Genomic DNA, 22,878 nt, shown 5'->3' with positions numbered 1-22,878 from the left:
AAAAATTAATACAGAATTATATGAATTGTGTAATATACTGGGTTAAGATAGGTCTTTCTCTAGGGACTCATTTGCTGGCAATATATTATGATCCCTCTACTTTAGGAATCCTCAAACCTTTCCTTTTGTAGGATATGAAAAGAGTTGACCTTGCTCAAAATCCATTGGTGTCTAATTGACTTGAGGTATATGCAGAATTTCAACAAGACCTTCTTCTAAAGCTCTTTTGTGATCATTTTTCCCAGGAAGCTTGGTGAGTCCAGCTCACTGAATATTCAGCAGAGTATAGAGTATGCTTTATGTCAGGGGGAAAATACATCCACTCATTGAACACACTGCTTTAGTAAACGGGGAGTTAGAATGCCATTGAAATGTTGTTTTCTTTGTTTTTTAAATGCAGATGTCAAAAACCTTGAGAACTTCCAGCTGGTAGAAGGTGTTCAGGAACAGGTCAATGCCGCCCTGCTGGACTACACCGTGTGCAACTACCCCCAGCAAACAGAGAAGTTCGGGCAGCTACTTCTGCGACTACCCGAAATCCGGGCGATCAGCATGCAGGCTGAGGAATACCTCTACTACAAACACCTGAATGGGGACGTGCCCTACAATAACCTTCTCATAGAAATGTTGCATGCAAAAAGAGCCTAAGTTATGACCCCTAAGAGTTCTGCTTCCAGAACACAAAGAGATTTGAGGGGAGGGGAAAGAACAGGAAGAGGAAAAAATACTCTGAACTGCTCCAAGCAACACTAATTAAAAAACTCGGTTAAAGATACTGAATTTAAAAAGGCATAATAATCAAATACTTAATAGCAAATAAATGATGTATCAGGGTATTTGTATTGCAAACTGTGAATCAAAGGCTTCATGTCCCCAAAGGATTCATGTGAAAGACATTGTAACGGAATGGATTTGAACTCACAGATGGATTCCAACACTATGTCAGAATAAAAATGGACAGAACAATTCTTGTATATTTAAACTGATCTCCACTATGAAGAAATTTAGGAACTAATCTGTGTTATTAATTAGGCTTATACAGTGAGGGATTGAGCTTTACAGAATTCCTCCCTGGTGAAGCTGAACTGAAACAATTCTCAAGAATGCATCAGCTGTACCTGCGACAGCCCCTCTCTCTTCCTTGGAAGGCCTCGCACCTTCTGCCCTGTGATCACCAAGTCTGTACAAAGGACCTATGCTCAGCCACGCCCATTAGTAGCTCCACTAAATCATGAATTCCAAATGTCTGTGTCTTAGACCTGCAAACCGCTAATAAGAACAGTCTATAAATATGTCAGCTTGCCATTTTAAATATGTTCTCAAGTTTGTTTTGTCACGTGTTCATGATTTTACAAAGAGCAGGCAGTATCCCTCTTCTATCTTATATAAGCATTCATGAATATTAAGGGAAATGACTACAAATTTTTTAAGCAAATGCTCCATAACTAAAGCAAGTTAGATCTTATTTCTGCTACTGTTGCTGAAATGTGGCTTTGGCATTGTTGGACTTCATAAGAATTTCTGGCTGAAAGGCTTTTTAGGCTACATCTGCCCTTTTTAATCATAAAGGTTTGTGGTTCATTTTTAAAAAATACAGCATTAAAAATCTTTTGCTGGAATGTCAAATAGTCACAATCCTAAGTAGTTGAACATAAAAATTGAAGCATGTCAAGCTATGAAAATGAAAAGGAAGGAGAAGCTGATAGATTGGTTGACACAAGGTTCATTCTAGTTGCCACTGAGCATCCCCTATCTTGAGATGGGAACGGTAATTTTTGAATACAGCCTGGAAAAATACTATAGTCATTTAAATCTTCCCCAAAGAGGAAAGGAAGAGAGTGATACTGACCTTTCTAAGTCATAGACCAAAGTCTGCTGTAGAACAAATATTGGAGGACGAAGAATTGCAAACAAACTCTCCAAACAATGCCGTCAGTATTATTAACACGCGATGCCACAGGTATGAAAGTCTTGCCTTATTGCGCGATTCTGAAAGGTAGCTGTGCAGATGTGGATCAACTTTAAAATAAAGTATTAATGCTTTTAAAGTCAGATAAAATATAGTGTTTACATTCTTTAGGTCCTGGGGGTGGGTTGGGCGGGGATCATGATATTACAGAATAACAGAAGCAGTAATTTCTTTAATGTTATTTTTCTGATTCGTAATTATTTTTAACAGGACTTAATTATTATATGTCGTGAGACACTAAAATCAAAAACGGGAATCTCATTTAGACTTTAATTTTTTTGAGATTATCGGCAGCACAATCACTTGTAGAAACTGTAAAAAAATAAAGTATCTCCTAGTCCCTTAATTTTTTTTTTCATAAATGTTTCTGGCTTTTGAATAGTTTATTTATAATGTATATCATAGTTTCAACTGTAGACAATTATGATGCTAATTTATTGTTCTCAGTTTCACCTTTGTATAAGATATAGCCAAGACTGAAGAAACCAAATACATGTGTTTACTGTAGCATGTCTTCAAGTTAGTGGGACATAGTTCAGGGACATAGAAGGGTCTTAATGAATTAAAATCATCCACTTGATTAAATGTCTGTAAATCTTCCTAATTCTTACTGTAGTTTATTTAATATCTATTGTAAATTATGGGACCTGTAGCTTCCTCTGTTTTCAAGTAAATTTAACAAGGTGGAGTCTTACCCGGTTTTCCTTTCAAGCATTGTAAGTCGTATACCAAAGATATTAGTTATGACTTCAGCGTGTACAAAGAGAATTATTTTATTACTTTTATTAATCACCTTTAATGCCCGCCCACCCGAAAGGTGCAGGCTAGCAAAGCCCAGCCTCGACTTGTGCCGTGTCTGTCACCTATGTTATCTTCATGGCCCAAAGAGCAGTGAAGAATCGCTGGCCAGAGCTCACAGCCAAAGCACCCCAGAGCCCGGCAGCATCACTGCTACCCCCATTCAGAACCAAGTCAGAAGACACGTGGAGGGGCACAGTGGTGTGGACAGTCAGGAAGTGTTCCATCCCTTGTGTGTGTGTGTGACAAATAGGGCTGGGGATGTGGCTCAGTGGTCCATGCCCTTGAGTTCAATCCTCCATGCACCCCCACCCCCCAAAAAAAAAAGTCAAATACATTCACTCCTATCATCCATGTTTCTTCCTACTGAATAGTGACCCTAAAAAATGTCAAATTTTGGTATGTTGTTAACCGAGTGGATCACACCCTGGGAATGGTTAGAAAGAGACCATATGGAGTTACGTCCACACTGCTGGTGACATTGAGGACAGAAGCTGATAAACAAGAAAGCACCACAGCTGCTGGCTGTGGCCCATCCAAAGTTGGCAGATGCCATTTTTCTGATGTTCATTGTTAACCAGTTTGTAACCAGACATCCATTCAGCCAACTGCCTTATCAATTACAGGACTTATTAGTAAAAGCAGACTCAAATATAAAGGTTTTTGGCTTAGCTTGGTTTATTATAGCTGGTCTATGTTTGTAAACATGCAACCTGTAGCGTCCTGAATATTTGTGTTACAGATTTTCTGCGGCTGCCTTGGGCTCAAATCCATGCTATGTTTAGAGTGTGGAGTCGGTTACTTGTTGACGTTTTCTTACTGTATCAGTGAAATACATATTGTCATGTCAGTTCTTGCCAGGAATTTCTCAATAAAGTGGAATTTTTTTTTCAGTATTTCAATAAATATTGATATGCCCAGCCTGATAACTTTTAAAAGTCTTTATGTTGTCCTTATTCTATTGGATGCTAAAACTTCTGAGTAATTAACTACTTGATGGGATTGGAATCAATAGAATTTCACAAGAGGAATTACTTTCCTTCTCTAGGCATTTTTGATAGTCATCTGATGCCCTGCTTTGGATATCTGAAGCATTAAAGTAATCATAATCCACGCATCACAGTTCCACAGAGGAAATGAAGCATTTGTGTCACTTACTGTTAAAACTGATTGGTGGAAAAAAATTTATTTATTTACTTATTTATTTTTTTGTGATGCTGGGGATTGAACCCAGTGCCTTGTGCATGTGAGGCAAGGACTCTGCCAACTGAGCTACACCCCCAGCCCCTAAAATCTTAATAGTATCTAACTTTTTCTAATAACTCCTGCACGCTTTATTGATTCCTTGATCCTCAGAACAACTTCATGTAGTATCATCCTCATTTTATAATCTTGCGTTATGAGATGCACTAGTCAGAGAAGGAGCAGGGATTTGATCTTTGGTTTATGCAGTGCTGGGGATCAAACACAGGGCCTCATGTGTGCTGGGCAAGTGCTCTACCACTGAGCCACACAGCAGCCCAGGAGCAGAGCTTCAAACCCAGGCACCTTGACCCCAGGATCAGCACCACGTAAACATCATGCTATTCTGTCTCCAAAACAGGATGATACGTAGGAAAAGATACTAGAGAAAATCAGGCATCCGGTTCAATGAAGTATACAAAAATATCAAGTACTCAGGAATAGAAAAGCTTTCATATTCTCCATAGTTGAACCATGGAAGGTAGGATACCCATGTTCTAGAAATCAGCCTCCTTCAAAACCATTGAGTCTTTGGAAATGTCTTTGTGTTTTCTTTTGTTTTGTTTTGTTTTGAGATGGGGTCTTGCTAAGTTGCTGAGAGCCTACAACTTGCCATCCTCCTGCCTCAGCCTTCCAAGTTGCTGAGATTACCGGTGTGCACCACCACATGCAGCTTGGAGATGTTTAAAGCAACAAAATAACTAATGAATCCATTTGGGAAATAAATAAAACTTATACTATAAAATAACAAAAGAGGGGCTGGGGCTAGGGCTCAGCAGTAGCACGCTTGCCTGGCATGTGTGAGGTATTGGGCTCGATTTTCAGCACCGCATATAAATAAATAAAGGTCTATCAACAACTAAAAGAAATACTAAAAAAAAAGCAAGAGCCATCAAACAATAATGCTTATGAGTCCAGCCCTCCCCGATTAGCCCCCACCCTTCTCATCCTCTCTGGTGGCTACGATGCTCAGGAGGCACAAGTCCTTTGCCAAGGAAACCCTAATTTTTCTTAGGATCCTTCAAAAAGACACCAAGGAGTCAGACCCAACACACTGCACCTGGGGATTTTTAGTGCAAAACTGAGATTTTGAGGTAACAAAGAGCGACCTCCAAATTCATCTCCCTTGTCCACCTCTGGGAAGAACTTTTTCAAAATTATTCTTGCTGACATCCCATGAAATATGAAAATACATGTTCATATTTAATTGGACTATAAATTTTCATACAGAAAAGTATACACTTTGATGCATTTTTACACACGTGTACATCCAGGTAATCAAAACACAATTGAAGCAAGATGAAAAACATGAACTTTAAAAAAAAATTTTTTTAAGTAGTTATATACATTTTTCTCCCAGCCCCCTCCTGGATGCTGGCAGGGGTCATTGTGATGAGAGCCGACACAGCCCTCCTTCCCTCACTGAGAATAACATGCACCAAGTTGCTAAATCCATCAGCATGAGCAGCCTTTAAGGATAAAAGGGGGGGGGGGCTCTCGTGCTGATGTGCATTTGATTGTTATATTTGATATTCAAAATAACTTTGCGGAGGTTTATACCTTTAACTAAGTTTGACATTCGGTTTGAAGCCATCTCTGATGTATATTTTTATGAGAAACATGTGCAATCTCTGTTCAACATAACGCAGGTCAGAATGCTGCAGTACTTAGTGATTTTGACATTTCCCTGGAATAATAAAGACCAATTTTCCTTAACGCTGAACAGGAAGTGTATAGTTTAGTCACTCAAAATAAATACTCTTGCAATACTTTAACTGTTTCATATAGGCATTTGTTTTATGTTAAGTTAGGAATTAATAATTCAGTGACTGATGTCAGGCTGTGATTGTGGTTTTGTTTGTAGAAAGGCTTTGCATGTTGCTAGGAGAGAGGGGAAGGGGAAAGGGGGGTGTAATTAGACTAATTGCTGAGTATCCCTGAAGTAAGTTTGAAACTAAACTATCAAGAAACGAGGAGGCTGCAGAGGGCTGGGCCTCCAAGCCCCGCTCCAGCCAGCGCAGATCAGACCTCGGGCTGCACCAGGAGGTTTTGTGGATTCTAGGCCAGCCTGCCTGGGACACTGCCTCAGACCTGAGACTCTCCTTGGGACCTGTTAGTCACAAAGAGCCCAGGAGGGACGGGAGACCATGTGCAGACACCTCGTTGGTGTCTTAACTCTTCAACTTTATGGAGGTACCATGCCCATCAGCCAACAGCAGTTCCCCATCCTTGGTGTCCTTGAGGATGGAGCTGCCTGGACCAGAGCCTTCCAGCTCTCTAGTAACAGGAATCGAAACCCCTCTGGAGTCCCCGCCACCACAGGCCTCTCCTGCTCAGGGCCGTCTAGAGACAGCCTTTCCTTCCTACACCTCTCCCCCGTTCCACATGGTCTCAGTCTCCAAATCCCAAAGCTCCTTTTCTTATTCCTTTCAAACCAGTGCATGCCTTTCCTTCCTGTGGCTTTAGATCAGGTGCTTGGCCTTTCTAGCCTGAACTTTAGCAGCAGCCCGAAGGCTAGACCCCTTCTATCCAGTTCAACCCACTCCAAGCCTCACTCTAATCCTTTGACCCAGAGCAGTCTTCCCAGCTGAGAGCTGATATCATTCCTTCGCTGATCGTCCAAGGATGCTTACCATCTGTAGGAAAAAAGTCCGTGGAACCTTCCTGACACAGCCTCTACCTGCTTTCCCAGCCTCCCTCTCCAGCCTCCCCACACCACCTGCTGTTGTGCAGCAGTCACACCAAACAACTTGCTGCCCTGCGCCTTTTGGCCTCTCTCTTCCTACTCATGCTTTTCCCCCGTGGCTGGAAAACTTCAATCAAATTCAAAGAGACCTTCCTGATTGCCCTTCCTCATCCATCCAGTACATCCCCACCTCCTGGGTCTCAGATTTCTGATGTGGTTGTTTTGTTGTTGTTCTTGTTGTTTATTTTTTTGAGACAGAGTCTCACTAAGTTGCTGAGGCTGGCCTCAAACTTGTGACCCTCCCGCCTCGGCCCCCTGACTAGCTAGAATTACAAGTGTGAGCCACTGCACTGGGCTCTCTGATGGGACTGTGCTCTAGTCTCATCGTGTCATTTCCCAGGATTGTCCCTCTGCACGGTGAGCATAAGGGCAGGGACAATGACTCCGTGGTTTCTAAGCCACCGACTCTGTGCTGGCACACAGCGGGACCAACACATGGTTTCCACAAAAAGTATTCAAGTTTCCTGAATGAGAGCGTAGAGTTTTCCATCACTCAACAAAATACATGAGATAGTCAACTTTCAAAGAAAAGGTTTATTTTGGCTCACACGCTTGGAGGTTCCAGTCTTTGATCAATTGGCTCCATTGTTTTGGGGCTTGTGATGAGGCAAAATCATGGCAGGAGCATGTGAAGAAGAAAACTACTCACCTCCTGGCCAGGAAACAAAAGAGAAAGGAGGAGGAGGCAGCCCCCAATCTCCCCCAAGGGCGTGGACCAATGACCTAAGGTCCTCACACAAGGCCCCACCTCTAAAACTCCCATCATTGTGATAGTGCCACCAGACAGCCAAGCCTTCAAGACATGGGCCTTCTGGGCACATGCAAGATCCAAACAATAGCACCCCTTTTTCATCTCTTGACCTTGACAAGAGACATCTTAGTGGGCCAACCTTGGGATAATCCAGTGTCCATCCAATTTGCTTATCCACCCAAGTCCAGAAACAACTTACTTCATGTTCCTCAGGAGTGATCCACATGTAGGACTGCAAGTCAGTGCCCACCCTAAGCATGTTGTCAACCCAAAGAATAACCACTGAAAATGGCTTCGCTCTGTTGACACAAGGTGCTCTGCATTGCTGCTGACCATCTGAAGAAAGAGCTACAAATGGGATTCGAACTGTGCTTTGTGATCCCAGAAAGTCAAACCTATGGGAGGAAGACAGGTAGATACTGTCGTGGAAGAAATTTTAGCACAATGTGGAGAGGAAAAAAAAAATGTCCAACCATCAAAGCCATCCCATGGAACCAACTCTATCAGAGGAAGTGACCTCCCAGTGACTGTTCCACCCAAGGCTGGCCTGGACAGTACTGTTGGGGACTCCTGCCTAGGAGGGCTGGGTCATCATTAACAATCCTCCAACACTGACAGTCCACAATTCGGACATAGGCAGCCAAACACACTGGCCTGAAACTTCAAGAAAGATCTCTCCCCTCACACATCTTCTTTCTGGAAGAAAACTACACCTGCACCTTTGAAATTTTCTAGAATCTTGAGATATCAAGAGGCAAGATCCAGCCAACTCCAGAGATTTAAATGTATATTAAAAAAAATGGATTTACAATGCTTGTATCAGTATTCATTTATGATACAGGAGAGAAATCACAACCTGTCAAACAAACCAATTCACCCCTACAATAGTTAATGTTCCGAAAAAGAAAACGTCTACTTTTTGAAAAGTTGAATTCAACATTCAGAACCTGTTCTTGGTGGGTCAAGGGGTGTTGCACAGTGGAAGAGAACTTGCTTAGCATACAGGAGGCCCTGGGTTCCAACCCCAAAACCACAAAGCAAACAAACAAAGACCACTTCTCCAGCATCTGCTGTTCAGTGGAAGATGGCTCATGGCGCTGGTTTCCCTACCTGGACCTCCTCGGTGAGGGTCAAGAATGCCCCGTGGTTGATGAGGTCATACAGGAAAGTTGCTGAGACCTTTCTCCCAGCCCCTACTCATAGTTCTGTCAACCGTCTGACAGAAGAGAGCAAATTGAAGTTGGAGAACCCCAACATCCACAAAATGACTTGAACAAAGGCAAAATGATTTGTTCAGTTCCAATATTTCTCACTTGAAAAAATAGATATTAATTGAGCATCTATTGTGTTCCAGGTAATGATCTAGTTGAGGACATAAAAATCAAAGAATGCACAATGACAACGCTAAAGATAATTCATGAAAATCGTAGTAATCTTGTGTTTAATCCTGTGTGCTACATATACTATGAAATATTGTTAATTGTCTCCCAAAAATTTATCCTCCTTTTTTTCCCCTGGATACATGGCCACCCAATTTAAGTCTTCTTTGTAGCTAGGTGTGACCATGTAAGATGGGATTATGGCCATGGAATAGGAACAGAAATGATAAGCACAACTCCCGCTAGTCTTCTCCAGCTGTGGAGGGAAGCCTCTTCCCTTGCTCTTTGGCGTTTATAGGTTCCCTGTCTGGACCCCAGATGTGGTCAGTGATCCAGGAGACAGAGGAGCATCCATATGGAAGTGAGTGACCTGGTGCAGCAGTGTCCATGGACCATCTTCAGGTGGGAGACAAATAAACTGTTCTCTTATTTAAGTCACTGTATTTGAGGGTCTCTTTGTTTCACAAGAGCACCGTTCACGCTAATATACAAACATGATTTCATGTCATCGTCACAACAATCCCTTCATATGACCAAGGAAACTGAAGTATGCAGAGGTTAAATAGGTTGCCTAAAATCCTATCACTGGTGAGTGATTGAGCAATGGTTCAAAACAAGGTCTGATCCAGACCCCAGGCTCTCACCACTGAGCAACAGTGCCTTCCTGCAAGCACACACGGATGTCTGCTGCAGGGTCAATGCTCACTCATCACCTGAGCATTTTCTTTAGGACTGTAAAGAAACGGTGGTGGCACTACATTTCTAAAATCCATGGCACCAAAAAACCAGGAATGTTCTTGTCCTCAACAAGAACCTGGACAAGCCTAGGTATCACCACCGACAGCTGAAACGGGTGTCAACTGCCCCACCCACCACATGGACATTCTTTGAGTCTTACATAAATGAGAATTCAGAGTCAGAAACCTTTATTTATATGCCATCTAGACAGAGGCACGGTCATATCACCAATCTTCCCCAAATATGTGTCCTGACCATGTTGTAAACATGCGTTTTTTTCATAGCCTCAGTTTGATTAGTACTTTCCCTACTTATTTTATCACAAGATCATTTGAGAAATGTCCTACATGCATTAATTATTGGTGAATATGCAAATCCAAAGCAATGTTTATGAAGAGAGAACATTCTGGGCTTTATCATTTCTGCTCACATTCCACTGCCACTTGGAACAGTTAGCAAACTGCTCCCTGTTTTAAATTTTTTTTGTTACAAAGATTTCCCCAGAAAAATAAAATAGGATTCTGAAAAGTTCTGTCCCATAGACGTGGAATGAGCTTCTATAAATAAGAGTAGAAACACATGTTCCATCCCCCTCCCGAGTGTCGCTGTAACAGGTTTTATTTCCCCTCTGCTCTGCTTGTGGCCTTGTGTTATTTGAGTGTCAGATGTCCCTGCGACCATTGTGCAGCTGGGATTCCAGCCAAGTTCCCTGGACAATGCATTCATCTCCATCTCCCTTAAAGATGCCTTAAAGAGGCCCAACCTCTTAGAGGTTCTCATCCCCTGACAAGGGCGGGACTCAGTCCCTATGTGGGACTCAGCTGACCAGCCACCCACCCACACGCCCACTGCCATTTGTGAAAATAAGGATGAGGATGATGATCAATGATAAATCGCCTCTCAAGTGCTGAGCACTCATGTCCTTAAATCATCTCTAATTCTCCCAACAACCCTACAAGGACATATGATTGTAGTGACGTCACAGATGAGAAAACCCTGGCACCAGTACTGAGTGTTTCCTCAGGTCAGAGCTGGCAAGTGGCAAGGCCAGGAGCAGACCCAGCCAGCTCTGGCCACACAGCCCAGGCTTCTAACCACAAGGCCATGAATTTTATTTTGTATTAACACAGAACCTACGAAACCAAAAATGGAAGAGATGGATTGTTAAGCTCCGCGCCACTCTTTCATTTCATTGCCTAACTCTTTGAAAAATCTCCCCTTTCTCAACCTTAATCCAAACATTTAAAAAGAAAAGGCAATAAAGCACACTATGGTCCTAGGTTTATTTCACACCTTTAAAAACCATCACCTTGGCATAACTAAGCTCAAAATAAAAAGAGCCTAGTTTGGCTTTCTGATTTATACACCTTTCTCTTTATTGGCTTTTACTTTGTTTAAATAAATTCTTTTTTAATTTACTTTATTTAAAAGTGGTGCTGGGAGTCGGACCCAGAGCCTCCCATGTTGGAGGTGAGTGCTCTACCATTGAGCTACATGGCTAAACCCCTCTGTTTTGTGTTCATGTTAAGGGAACTCAAATGAGGACCTGGTGTGTCCTGAATAATGCAGAACCTTATCCAGCCATATTGTGCCTGAACTGCTCTTGGCCAAAGACAATTTTTTGAAAGGTGTAGTATCTAAATGTGTGCTGCTTACAAAAACATAGAAGGCTGAAAACTAGATAACTATGGAGAGGAGAAGTGGGAACCAAGAGCCAAGGGAGATCCACAGATAAGAAGATAAGGAGACCAGAAGAAAATGTCTAAAATGCACCAAGTATGGGCTTCGGGAATGGAGAGATTGGGAAAAAAAAAAAAGTAGGAGGTACGCTAAAATTGTCACACTGAAGAATCCCATAAGCTAACATCAACTAGGTGACAAAATGAAATGTTGTTTCTAATATTAACACTGTCATCATTTTACCCCATTTTATCCCTGGGAAAACTTGGTGACCAAGTTAGGTGTCCTTGTGTTTAGAATTGTATCAAATGATGGTAGTGATGTGCTGCACAATGACGTTTTGACCAAAGACAGACCATATAGCTCGGTGGTTCTGTAGCCTGTGTCACCTAGTGACACATTACAGCCACCTCAGTCTGGATAAATACGAACTGTGATGTTTGCACAATAATGAAATCGCAGGGGTGCCTTCCTCCAACTCACCCACCCATCATAATGGGCCACGTGGCTGGACCTGGATCAACTCTATTAAGCACCCCAGACCCACCTGCATTATTTTCATGGGGTGCATCTCTCAGATGGTTCTGTGAGAGTCAAAAGAAGGGGTTTTCCACCTACACTTTGATTCACAAGCCACAGCGATGCCAGTTTCCTGTTTTCCAAGCCTTGTGGAAAACTTTTCCCAAATATAATCTGATAAGCAACAAAACCTCTTAATAAATGCAAGATACACAAGAGGACCCATACTCAAGGGTAGGCGGATACTGCTGAAGTCCTAAGGATGCGACTTCAGGGACACTTGGGACTACAAATGTTTTTACATTTGAACATAATTCAATGGGAATAGGGAACCCCAAAATGTGCTTATTTTGTAATCAGTTAGTAAAATACTCTTTATTAATAATCTAGCAGGGCACAGTGACACACATCTATAATCCCAGCAGTTCAGGAGGCTGAGGCAGGAGGATTAAGAGTTCAAAGCCGGGGCTGGGGATGTGGCTCAAGCGGTAGCGTGCTCGCCTGGCATGCATGCGGCCCGGGTTCAATCCTCAGCACCACATACAAAGATGTTGTGTCTGCCGAAAACTAAACAATAAAATATTAAAAAATTCTCTCTCTCTAAAAAAAAAAAAAAAAAAAGTTCAAAGCCAGCTTCAGCAACTTAGGAAGGCCCTAAGCAACTTAGTGAGACCCTGCCTCAAATTTTAAAAAGGACTGGTAATGTGGCTTAGGGGTAAGCACACCTGGGCTCAATCCCTAGTACCAAACAACAACAACAAGATTGTGGTTCTAAACATGAAAACCTACTCAGCTTTCACAATCTATTCCCATGAATGTCCCTACTGTTTGGAAGTTTTAAGAAGCAATAGTCTTTGCACCTTAAAGTCAAGGGATAAGATCTTCATGTGCCCTTGCAATTATTACATCATAGACAATTCTGTTCTTACTTAGGTAAGTATTTTGTTGGGTCACTCTTTAATCTGCCAATATAAATGAGAATCGCCTAATTTCTTCAAATGCGCCATAAAAGAAACCATGCTTCTGATATCCCTGTAAGACATATCTTGATTGGGGAGAAGCTAAATGGCAAAGAAATTTGTCTTAGGAGTGATGAGAAGTGTCACTCTCCTGGCTAAGGTTCTCACAGTCATGTTCCAGAGGCCAAATGCTGGGGCCATGGCAGGATCATGGCACCAATGTTCCCCACACCCCCAACCCCAACCCCCCATGACTAATAGCATCCAACATAAAATCACCGGTGGATTTGTCTTAGGGTGTTCGTTATTTCATATTCAACATGTAATCCTTTGTACCCGGTACATGTGTTAGACAACACCCCTGCGTTCAAGGGCTCATTCTAGGAAGATTTGACTTTAGTTGAGGTCAGGGACCAGCAAACTACGACCCACATGCCCGATCCAGGAGACCCATGATTGTAAACTTTTGTTGAAGTTTAAAAACTTCACCCACATGTTGAAGTGCCATCTACACCTGCCTTCCTGGCAGAGTTAACTACTTTGACTGCACGTTGCCTATAAATGTGACTGCACATTGCCTGTAAAGTCTGAAATACTTTCTGTTTGACTGTCCCAGAAAGCTTGCTAATCCTTGGCTTCAACTCAAAGTTTGGGATCATGGCTGGGTCACTTAAAAAAAAAAAAAAAACAACTTTTATTTGAAACAACTATCCCATCAGTTCTAAGTAGCTCCAACTGTCTAAAAATGAAACCTGGGTAGGAAGGAGAATAAACAAAGAGGATAAAACATAACCAAGAATAAACAAAGAGGATTATTTGTGGCCTTTGCTTGCTGTCTCTGCTTCTTACAGGGAGTCTTCTGTGCATCACACTCACGATGACAAGGACAGAAAGATCTATTAACCAGCAGCACAGTGGCACGCACCTGTCATCCCAGCTGCTCAGGAGGCTGAAACAGGAGGATCGCAAGTTCAAGACTAGCCTCAGCAACTTAGCAAGGCTCTAAGCAACTTAGTGAGACCCTGTTTCAAAATAAGAAATAAAGGCTGAAGATATGGCTCAGTGGTTAGGCACCCCTGGGCTCAATCCCCAGTACAAAAAAAGAAAAAAGAAAGATCTATTAACTTGACAATGCTGAAGGTTTTTAGCAGCTCTGGTATCCAGATTTACAAAGAAAGATCAGAACACCTGTAGGTAAGATCAGATGAAATGAACATGGGTTTGAGCCCTTCCTCAACGGCCTTGCCCCCATGTGGCCCTGTGCTTCCATCCCTGCCTTCATCCGACCAGAACTTACTAAGGAATTACTGTGTGCTCGGCTGTTCGGGGAACTGAGGATCATGCAGTGTAGGAGACAAACTGCGTTCTTTATAGAGGGTGGAAGAGGGGGAAGAGGCAATAATGGGCAACACCAAGCATGTGCTACAGCAGGTGGTGGGGCAAAGGGCCAGAAGGAGACATAAATTGGGGCAAGGAGACAGAAAGTGACCGTGGGCAGGGTGGTAGGAGTGGGATGTGGTCAGGGAAGGGCTCTCTGCCTTTTGGGAGAAACCTGAAGGAAGAGGGAGCAAGCCATTTGCCTATCCGCACAGTTTGCTGCAGGGATGAATACGAGCAAAGGCACTGGGGCAGGGGCTTCACTGACCAGGCTGGAGAAACAGCCAAGGGGCACAAAACTGAATGGGAACAAGGGTGCTCAAGGGGACGAAATCCATGGGGGTAAGGGTCCAGGCCATGGAGGCCCTTGAGGACCACAGCAAGGACTTCACTGTCCTTCAGAGTGAGGTGGGAGCCACTAGAGGGCTTGGGGCCACAAGGACTGGCACCTGGGTGGAAAAGAGACTGTAGGACGTAGGGAAAGAGCAAGAGGTGGTTGCACTGGCTGCAGCAGCAGAGGAGGCCATTTGGACCAGAGGGTACCAGGAAGACTGGCAAGGAGCAGACAGGTTCTGGAATATTCCATAGGTGACACCCAGAGAGTCTGCCTATGGGTCAGATGTAGGGTTTACAGAAAGGTGAGGAGGTGAATTCATTCCTTGTTACACATGAGTGACATTTCCTCAACCCTATATAAACCATGGACAAATACACAGAAAATTAGAAAAATTACACATGAACTTGATAACACAATCTAAGCAAGAGTGCACTTTGTCATAGAGACGTGACTTCAAGATCAGTTGTCTAGCCCTCTTCCAAATAGATGGCCTTCCGGAAGCCCCTTCTAGAGAAAATTCTGGAACCCCCTGTTACTAGACATATTTCACTCATTCCATGGCCCTGTGGCCCTTTTATAAGCAGAAATTTCCTTTATCTGCAATTATATCCAATGTAAATGACAGTTTACATTTTTTAGTAAAAAGTCCTCATACTAGGAATATGTCACTCAGGGTAACTTCCTGGCCATAGTCACTCATATTTGGCTCAGAATAAACTGTTTTCTTATTTCCTTTAAAGTAGAGTTGCTATTTTACATCAACACTAACATACTTTTTTTTTTCAGTCAACTTTCACATTGAATAACTAATTCAAACAAAACTTCTTAAAGTGCATTGAGAGTAGCAACACACACACACACACACACACACAGGGCCCTCAGGGATGGGCTGGGAGGAGGTGGTGGTGCAGCCCTTGCCTGGTGTGAATAAGGCCTCAGGCTCCGTTGCCAGCACTGCCAATGACTAACTAAATAAAACACCTCTCTCTATGAATTTAAAAGTTGCTCCTAAAAATTAGCATACTAGAGTTTTAATTATGAATAATCAAATATCAGAATTTCAGAAAAGGGGTTAAACTCTGCATTATAGAATTAATTTTAAAGAAACAAAATGGTCTCACTTTTTCAATCACTCATAGCAATGCTTTTCAAAGCCAAGGAGGACAAGATCATCTGGGGGACGAGATCACCTGGAGCTCTGTGGAGATGCAGGTTCTGATGAGCAGGTCCAGAGTGCAGTCAACAGTCTGCATCTCTCACGAGCAGCCAGTGGTGTTGCTGGTCCTTAGTTATAGGTCACCCCTGGGTCAACCAGCGATGACCTATAAGCTAAGGCTAAGAAAGACTTGGCTAGGAGACCCCTGTTAGAACAGATTTAGTAAACAGATAGTAGATGGAACCATTTATTCTAGAACTATTTATTGAGGGTCACGGTATATTAGAAGCGAGGTTTGAGATGGAATCCAGTCCCTGTGAGAGGAATCCCCCAGTCTGATGAGGGGAAAATTCCATTCATAATCCATCATGGCAGCTAAGGGTGCGGGATAGATAGGCTGCTATCTATCTACACAGGAGGTGCTGGGTAACCACAAAGACTGCCCTGAAAAATCCATGTGAGTTGCATCTTGAAGTGTAGGTGACAACGAGGACACAGAGAGAAAACCTGTTCCTGATGCGAGAACTGTAGGGCCACAGGCAGCTCTGATAGCTCATAAATCCCTCTGTAATTGCAAATTGTTCAGCAAGACTGGACCGCAAGTGCCTGTGGGGGAGGGTGGAGAATGAGGCAGAGAGTGGGTAGCCAGGAGGGGCCAAGGGGCTGGAGCAACTGAAGGGACCCTGAAGGATTTTATTTATTTATTCCATATTTTGCATTGGTGCACGGCAATTATACACAATGGTGGGATTCACTGATATGTATTCGCACATGCATATGATGTAACAATAGCGTTTCCCAGTATTTTCCCTTCTTTCCCCTCCTCCCGGTCCCTTTCCTTTACTACTGATCTCCATTAGATTTCCCTGAGGTCCAGGACCTTGAAGGATTTCAGAAAGAATCCGTTTTCCATCTTGCAGAGACCAGTGTAGCTCTAAAGCTTGAGTATATGGGGAAAGGACAGGGGCACTCAGTCTCTATTTAATTCAGGATATGAAACAAACATATTTTTAAACAAACAAGCAGTTCATACGGACTAGACAACATCAATAGTATACCCAGTAAATAGGACGGAATACATTTCACATATCAATGATTTGCAAAGATTCATCCACAATCACTTGCAAAAAAGAAGAGCTTATTCTAACACAATTAATTTACTTTGTGAAACGGAAAGGGTAAATTCAAAATAATGTCTGCCCTAAAAGTCACAAATTTTAAATGGAAAATTAAAATCAAGGATGACAAGCCCAGCATGGTGGTACATGCCTGTAATCCCAACAATTTGGGAGCCTGAGACAGGAGGATTGAAAGTTTAAGGCCAAGGGTTGGGGTTGTGGCTCAGCGGTAGAGTGCTTGCCTCACATGTGTGAGGCACTGGGTTTGATCCTCAGCACATTAAAAAAAAATAATAAACTAAAAATATTGTGTCCATCTACAACTCAAAAAGTATTTTGAAAGAAAGTTTAAGACCAGCCTCAGTAACTTAGCAAGACCCTGTCTCAAAATTTTAAAAGCTGGGGATGTAGCTCAGTGGTAGAGCATCCCTGGGCTCAATCCCCAATACTAATAAATAAAGTAAAATAAGATCAAAGGTGATGTGGAATGGTAACTTTTTGACTGCTTTCTGTGCTGCTAGGCAAAGACAACCTATGTGAGCAGGCCCCAGTAAGGAAGGTGGGGCCCGTCCGCAGTTTCCTGTGATCACGGAGCATGCGCACTGTTGGCTAAATCCTACAAAGCCCCTCAGGTAATTCTGTGCCACCAAAACTGTGCTGACACGTGTTATGGCTTGAATTCCTGTGAATTTCAGTGTCAAGCATTTATATGAGGGTTAATAATTCTGATTTCCAACACTGAAATCTGCCTCCCAAATTGGAAGTGATAGAAACAAATTCTGCTTCATAAACAGAGAAAAGAATAAAATGAACTGGCAGGGAGACGGTCAATATCCTGAGGCAGTGCAATTTGTCTGCCTCAGACAGGGGCAGCCTTGGGACAGGAGGCCCAGAGGCTCAATCAGAAACCACTGTGTGGCCTTCGCGTCAAAAAGCCCGGCCACCCTGGGCTTGGGTCCAATAGGGTAAGAATCGCACTGCAGAGAGAAGTCTAAATAAACATTAGTCTGATTAAGAAATCAGACATGCACATCAATGATAAGCAATTTTTAATATAGAAAGACCCAAGCATACTGTTTTCTCTTGCGTTGAGGTCATGTAGAATTCCAAGTCGCACTTGCAAATCAAACAATAATAAAAGGAGTAACCACACTTGTAACAACGACAACAGCTCCTATTTGCCTGGTACCTTAATCTCCTCTAATGAATTAATTTTACCAGTTAATTTGATTTGCCCCTCATAATAATCTGGAATAAGCCAGACAGGAGGGATTGTCCACCCACTTTACAGAGGAGAAAACTGATGTTGGAAGACAAGAAACTGGCACCAAATCACACAAAGGTAGTAGACTTTTTTTTTATTCCCTAGAGGTGGCTATGTGTGACATTGTTGTTTGTTTTGGTTTGGGTTTTGTTTTTGTTTTGTTTCTATCCTGGGGATGGAACCCCGGGGGCCTCTCACATGCTGCCCAAGTGCTCTATCTCTGAGCTGCATCCCCAGCCCCCTCAATACTTAGTTCTTAAGAAATTAGAGGGCAAATACTCGCTCTTTCAAGTCAAGTTTGTGCTTTCAAAATGTAAACATATTCATGCCACCAAAAATTTGGCAATTTTTAACTTGTGTTTTCCCACAGGTGGCAGTTCCTGCTTAGATTAATTGGCTTCCACACTCCCGAAAGCCATTTCCTTTCTGAATCACAGCACAGTTGGCAATAGATAATAAACAATTTAGAGAACCATATAAAAACACAGCCATCTGTGCTAGAAAATAAGCACCGTGGAATTCGAGGAACCCAGCACAATAGAAAGAACAAGGCCTGGGCCGGGGTGACATGGCACATGGTTCCATGTGCCAGCAGGGTCCCCTGAAGATAGGCCAGGTCTCACGGGAGCCCAGCTTCACTATGGCTCACCAGCAGGTGTGAGGACAGAGAGGGGCGCCTGGGGGGGCTCTTGTTTCTCCACACCCTCAGGGGCCTGCACAGTGGCCTACTTTCTCTTCTTGGCCTTTGCCACTGAACCTTCTAGAACTGCCTGTCCATACCTGGCACTCCCTGAATCCTCACATTTTTTTCCCCAACATTTTATTATTATTTTTTAAATAGTAACCAATTGAACCAACATGTTTCTTTTTTTTTCCAAAAATTTTATTAGTGCATTAGAGTTGTACATAATGGTGGGATTTGTTAATATATTCATATATGCACAAAATATAACAATATAATTTGGCTAATATCACTCCCCAGCACTTTCCCCTGGATCTTCACATTTATCAAGGTGTTCCTTTTTCTCTCTGGTCTTCACTGAAATCCCAGGTTCCAGGACTCCACCTTCCCAATGGTCCCCACCGTCCGTTGTTAGTTTTATTTGTCAACTTGGCTGGGCTATTGTACCCAGTGGCTGAAACCCTGAGCTAACTGCTTCTGTGTAGTTAGTTATCTTGTAGATGGAATAAACATCTATAAGCATTTGATTTTCTATAAAGAGATGACCCTCAATAGCGTGAGTGGGCCTCGTCCAATCAGCCAAAAGGTAAACACAAAAAGACACCAAGGACTAAACCCTGCATTCCTCCAAGCCTAGTCCTCAGCTAGGCTACACACTCCCCTCAAAGAAGCTTCTCCAGTGAGGGTCAGAATGACTGAGAAGGCAACAGAGGGCTTGGGAAAGGATGAATGAGTAAAGAGCTGAAAGTGTCAATGAGGAGCACACACACACACACACACACATTTACTTTAAGCAATGGCTGAATGGCTCATGCAATCATGGAGGCTGGTGAGAGGGAAATTTGTGGGTAGGCTGGCAGACCAGAAACCCAGTCCTCTACAAACTTAATCACTAATCATCCTTCACTAAAGAAGATTTCAGTCCCTAGATTGCCAGTTTCTGCCTCTGCAGCTACTGTTTCAATTGCCTTCAGATGCATATACTTTTTCACTAATACTGGTCCAACACCACATATCTGCGGGACTTTTTATTTTATTTATTTATTGGTACTGGGGATTAAACCCAGTGGCATTTGACCATTGAGCCACGTTCCCAGTCTTTTTTTTTTTTTTTTTTTTTTTTGAGACAGGGTCTCACTAAATTGCCGAGGATGGTTTTGAACTCGTAATCTTCCTGCCTCAGCCTCCCAAGCCACTGGGATTACAGGTGTGCACCACTGCACCTGGCAACTCATTTCTTTAATATTATCGCTTAAACATCTAAAATACAGTCAGTCCAGATTCAATGGCCATGGTCTTCCCAGGACTCCCTGTTATTTTCAGGGGTTCCCAAGTTCAATGTGTAACACATCCATCCATTTTTGAATATGTAATTCAAGATCAAACTTGGAAGTCTCTAAACTTCCCTCTCTCTCATACCTTCATTTCCGATTCATCATAAAGTCCTATAGATTTTATTTCATAAATTTCTCCCAAATATGTCTGTCTGTCCTCATCTCTTCACCCTATTCAGACCACCATGAGAGAAAGTCCTTTAGTTCACCATTGGTAGAAATGTAGATTGGTGCAGTCATCAGGTTCTGCAAAAAAAAAAAAAAAAAGTAAAAATAGAATGACTACATGGTCTAGCAATCCCACCTGTGGACATACACTCAAAGGAGATGAAACCATGACATCTGCTGTCCCATTTTCATTGCGTCATTAGTCACAATACTCAAGATACAGAAACCAGGATGTTGAGGGACACATCTGCTGGGCACAAATAAATAAAGAAACTGGTGTATGCCTACAGTGCCATATTATTCAGACTTAATAAAGGAGATCCTGCCATTTGCCCCAACATGGAAGAATCCAGGACATTATACCAAGTGAAGTAAGCCAAATCACATGATCTCACATGTTGAATCTTAAAAAAAAAAAAAATCAAATACACAGAAATAGGGCTGGGGATGTGGCTCAAGCGGTAGCGCGTTCGTCTGGCATGCGTGCAGCCCGGGTTCGATCCTCAGCATCACATACAAACAAAGATGTTGTGTCCGCCAAAAACTAAAAAATAAATAAAAATTCTCTCTCTCTCTCTCTCTCTCTCTCTCAAAAAAAAAAAAAATTACACAGAAATAACAGATAGGAAATGAAACAGTGTTTACCTGGGAGACAGGGAATGGCGGGGGGCGGTTTCAGAGGATGCAAAGTAGCAGGTATGTAGGTGAACAAGTCTAGGATTCAATGTACGGCATGAAGAGCATCAATAATGTATTGTATTGGGGATTTTTATTAAATGAATAGGTTTTAGCTGGTAACTGCTAATTGATTCACCACAGCAACCATTTCCCAATTTTTGTGTATCTCATATGTCATATTGTATACCTGTAACGTACACAATAAAATTCATTTTTTAAATAAAAATGTTTTGGATTAGGGGTATAGCTCAGTGGTGGAGTGCTTGCCCAGCATCTACAAAGCCCTAGGTTCCATCCCTAGCACTACACACAAAATAATAATAATAAAATAATAATAATAATAATAATAATAATAATAATAAATTTCAACAAATTTAAAGAAAGGGTTAGAGAGGGAGCTTTGGAGTTTGTGAATTAAGAAAAAAGGAAAATCAAATTATATGCCATTTTCCAGACATTCTACAAAACCTCAATTTTATAGAAAGATGGGAGCTGTCAATATGGATACTTCCTCTAAGTCCTATGGCTTCCATTCACTTGCCTAGTAACTAACAAACCTCAAACTAGAGGCTTCCGTTGGCTTAATATGTAATTCAGAATCTTTTTTAAAAAAATAAAAACTCTTTTTTTGATATATATATTTTTTAGGTTGGACACAATATCTTTATTTATTTATTTTTATGTGGTGCTGAGGATCGAACCCAGGGCCTCGCATGTGCTAGCCGAGTGCTCTACCACTGAGCCACAACTCCAGCCCCTTAAAAACTCTTTATGTCTTCTAAAAAGAAGGAGGGGAACTGGGCATGGTGGCACATGCCTATAATCCCAATGACTCAGGTGGCTGAGGCAGGAGGATCGAGAGTTCAAAGCCAGCCTCAACAACATAGCAAGGCCCTAAGCAATTTAGTGAGACCCCTGTCTCTAAATAAAATATACAAAAGGGCGGGGAAGCATCACTGGACACTCGATTAAATTAGCAGTTAAGCACCTCTGGATTAAATCCCTGGTGTCAAAAAAAAAAAAAAAAAAAAAGGAGTAAACAAAACACAGTTCCTGCTTTTGAGGAGCTCACACCTAGCCAGAGAGAAAGACAGGTAATAGGGACATTATAACAAGGTGAAGAAAGAACCACGGAACACATGAGAGGGGACTTACTCCACCAACACGCAGAGGAAACAGACCCACAGAAGGGACAGGCAAACTGGACTTTGAAGAGCAAATAGCAGTCCACTGGGCAGAAGGCGTGGCCAGTACAGATACCAGTGTGCAAGAAGCCACGGAGGTGTCACAGGGGTGTACGATGACAGGGAGTGATTGGAGATGAGGTTAGAAAAGTAACTGAGGGTGGATATGCAAAGTCTGGCTTTGCAGGAGTCAGTCTAAGGAGTGTGCAATCTCTTCTCCAAGCAACCTGAATCCTGGAAGGTTTTTTGGACAGGGAAGCTGCGCGTGCCAAGCTGTGTTCTAGAAAGATCAAGCTGGCAGCAGCACTGACGGCGGAATGAAGTGGGAGGGACTAGAGGCAGAGGTCAGCTAAGCTACTGCAACTGTGTAGGTCCAAAAGAGACAAGAGGATAAAAATGAGCCAGAGGACGGTGGCCACAGGAAAAGGTAAAGATGGGCAGGCTCCAGAAAACTTTTGGATGAGGTTGGGTCTGAAGAATCCACATAAAGTCAGTCTCTAGGCTGTAGATTCAGTGGCTAAATCCATATGCGGACTACGAGGCTCATTTTGTAGATGAGATGTCACAGAAGCATTTTACAGCTTGTCCTCTGCTAGTTCAGACCCCAAGACCTTAAAGAATTCATGTGATCTTTCCTCTTGACACCAGCGTATTTTTTAATTTTTCATGTCTTCGTTTTATTAATTTATTATTTTTATGTGGTGCTGAGGATCAAACCCAGTACCTCACATGTGCCAGGAAGGTGCCTACCACTGAGCCACAACCCCAGTCCCACCAGTGTATTCTTAAATCTCACAAT

At 42.5% G+C, this 22,878-nt stretch overlaps 1 protein-coding gene across 2 annotated transcripts in view; it reads left to right on the top strand.

Moving 5' to 3' along the window:
* The window catches only part of Nr5a2 (nuclear receptor subfamily 5 group A member 2), a 120,909-nt gene extending 118,828 nt beyond the window's left edge, over positions 1-2,081 (top strand). For both annotated transcript variants that reach the window (XM_071619742.1, XM_071619743.1), the window contains one exon: positions 401-2,081. In XM_071619742.1, coding sequence (XP_071475843.1) covers positions 401-648 — 248 coding nt within the window. In that variant the 3' untranslated portion in view covers positions 649-2,081. The remainder of the gene's footprint in view (positions 1-400) is intronic.
* Positions 2,082-22,878: the final 20,797 nt, after the last annotated feature.

The sequence above is a fragment of the Marmota flaviventris genome, chromosome 12 (genome assembly GCF_047511675.1).
Source record: "Marmota flaviventris isolate mMarFla1 chromosome 12, mMarFla1.hap1, whole genome shotgun sequence".
In the NCBI taxonomy this organism is placed as follows: Eukaryota; Metazoa; Chordata; class Mammalia; order Rodentia; family Sciuridae; genus Marmota; species Marmota flaviventris.
The sequence above is the reverse complement of the archived record's forward strand: the minus strand, read 5'-3'. Positions and strand labels throughout refer to the sequence as shown.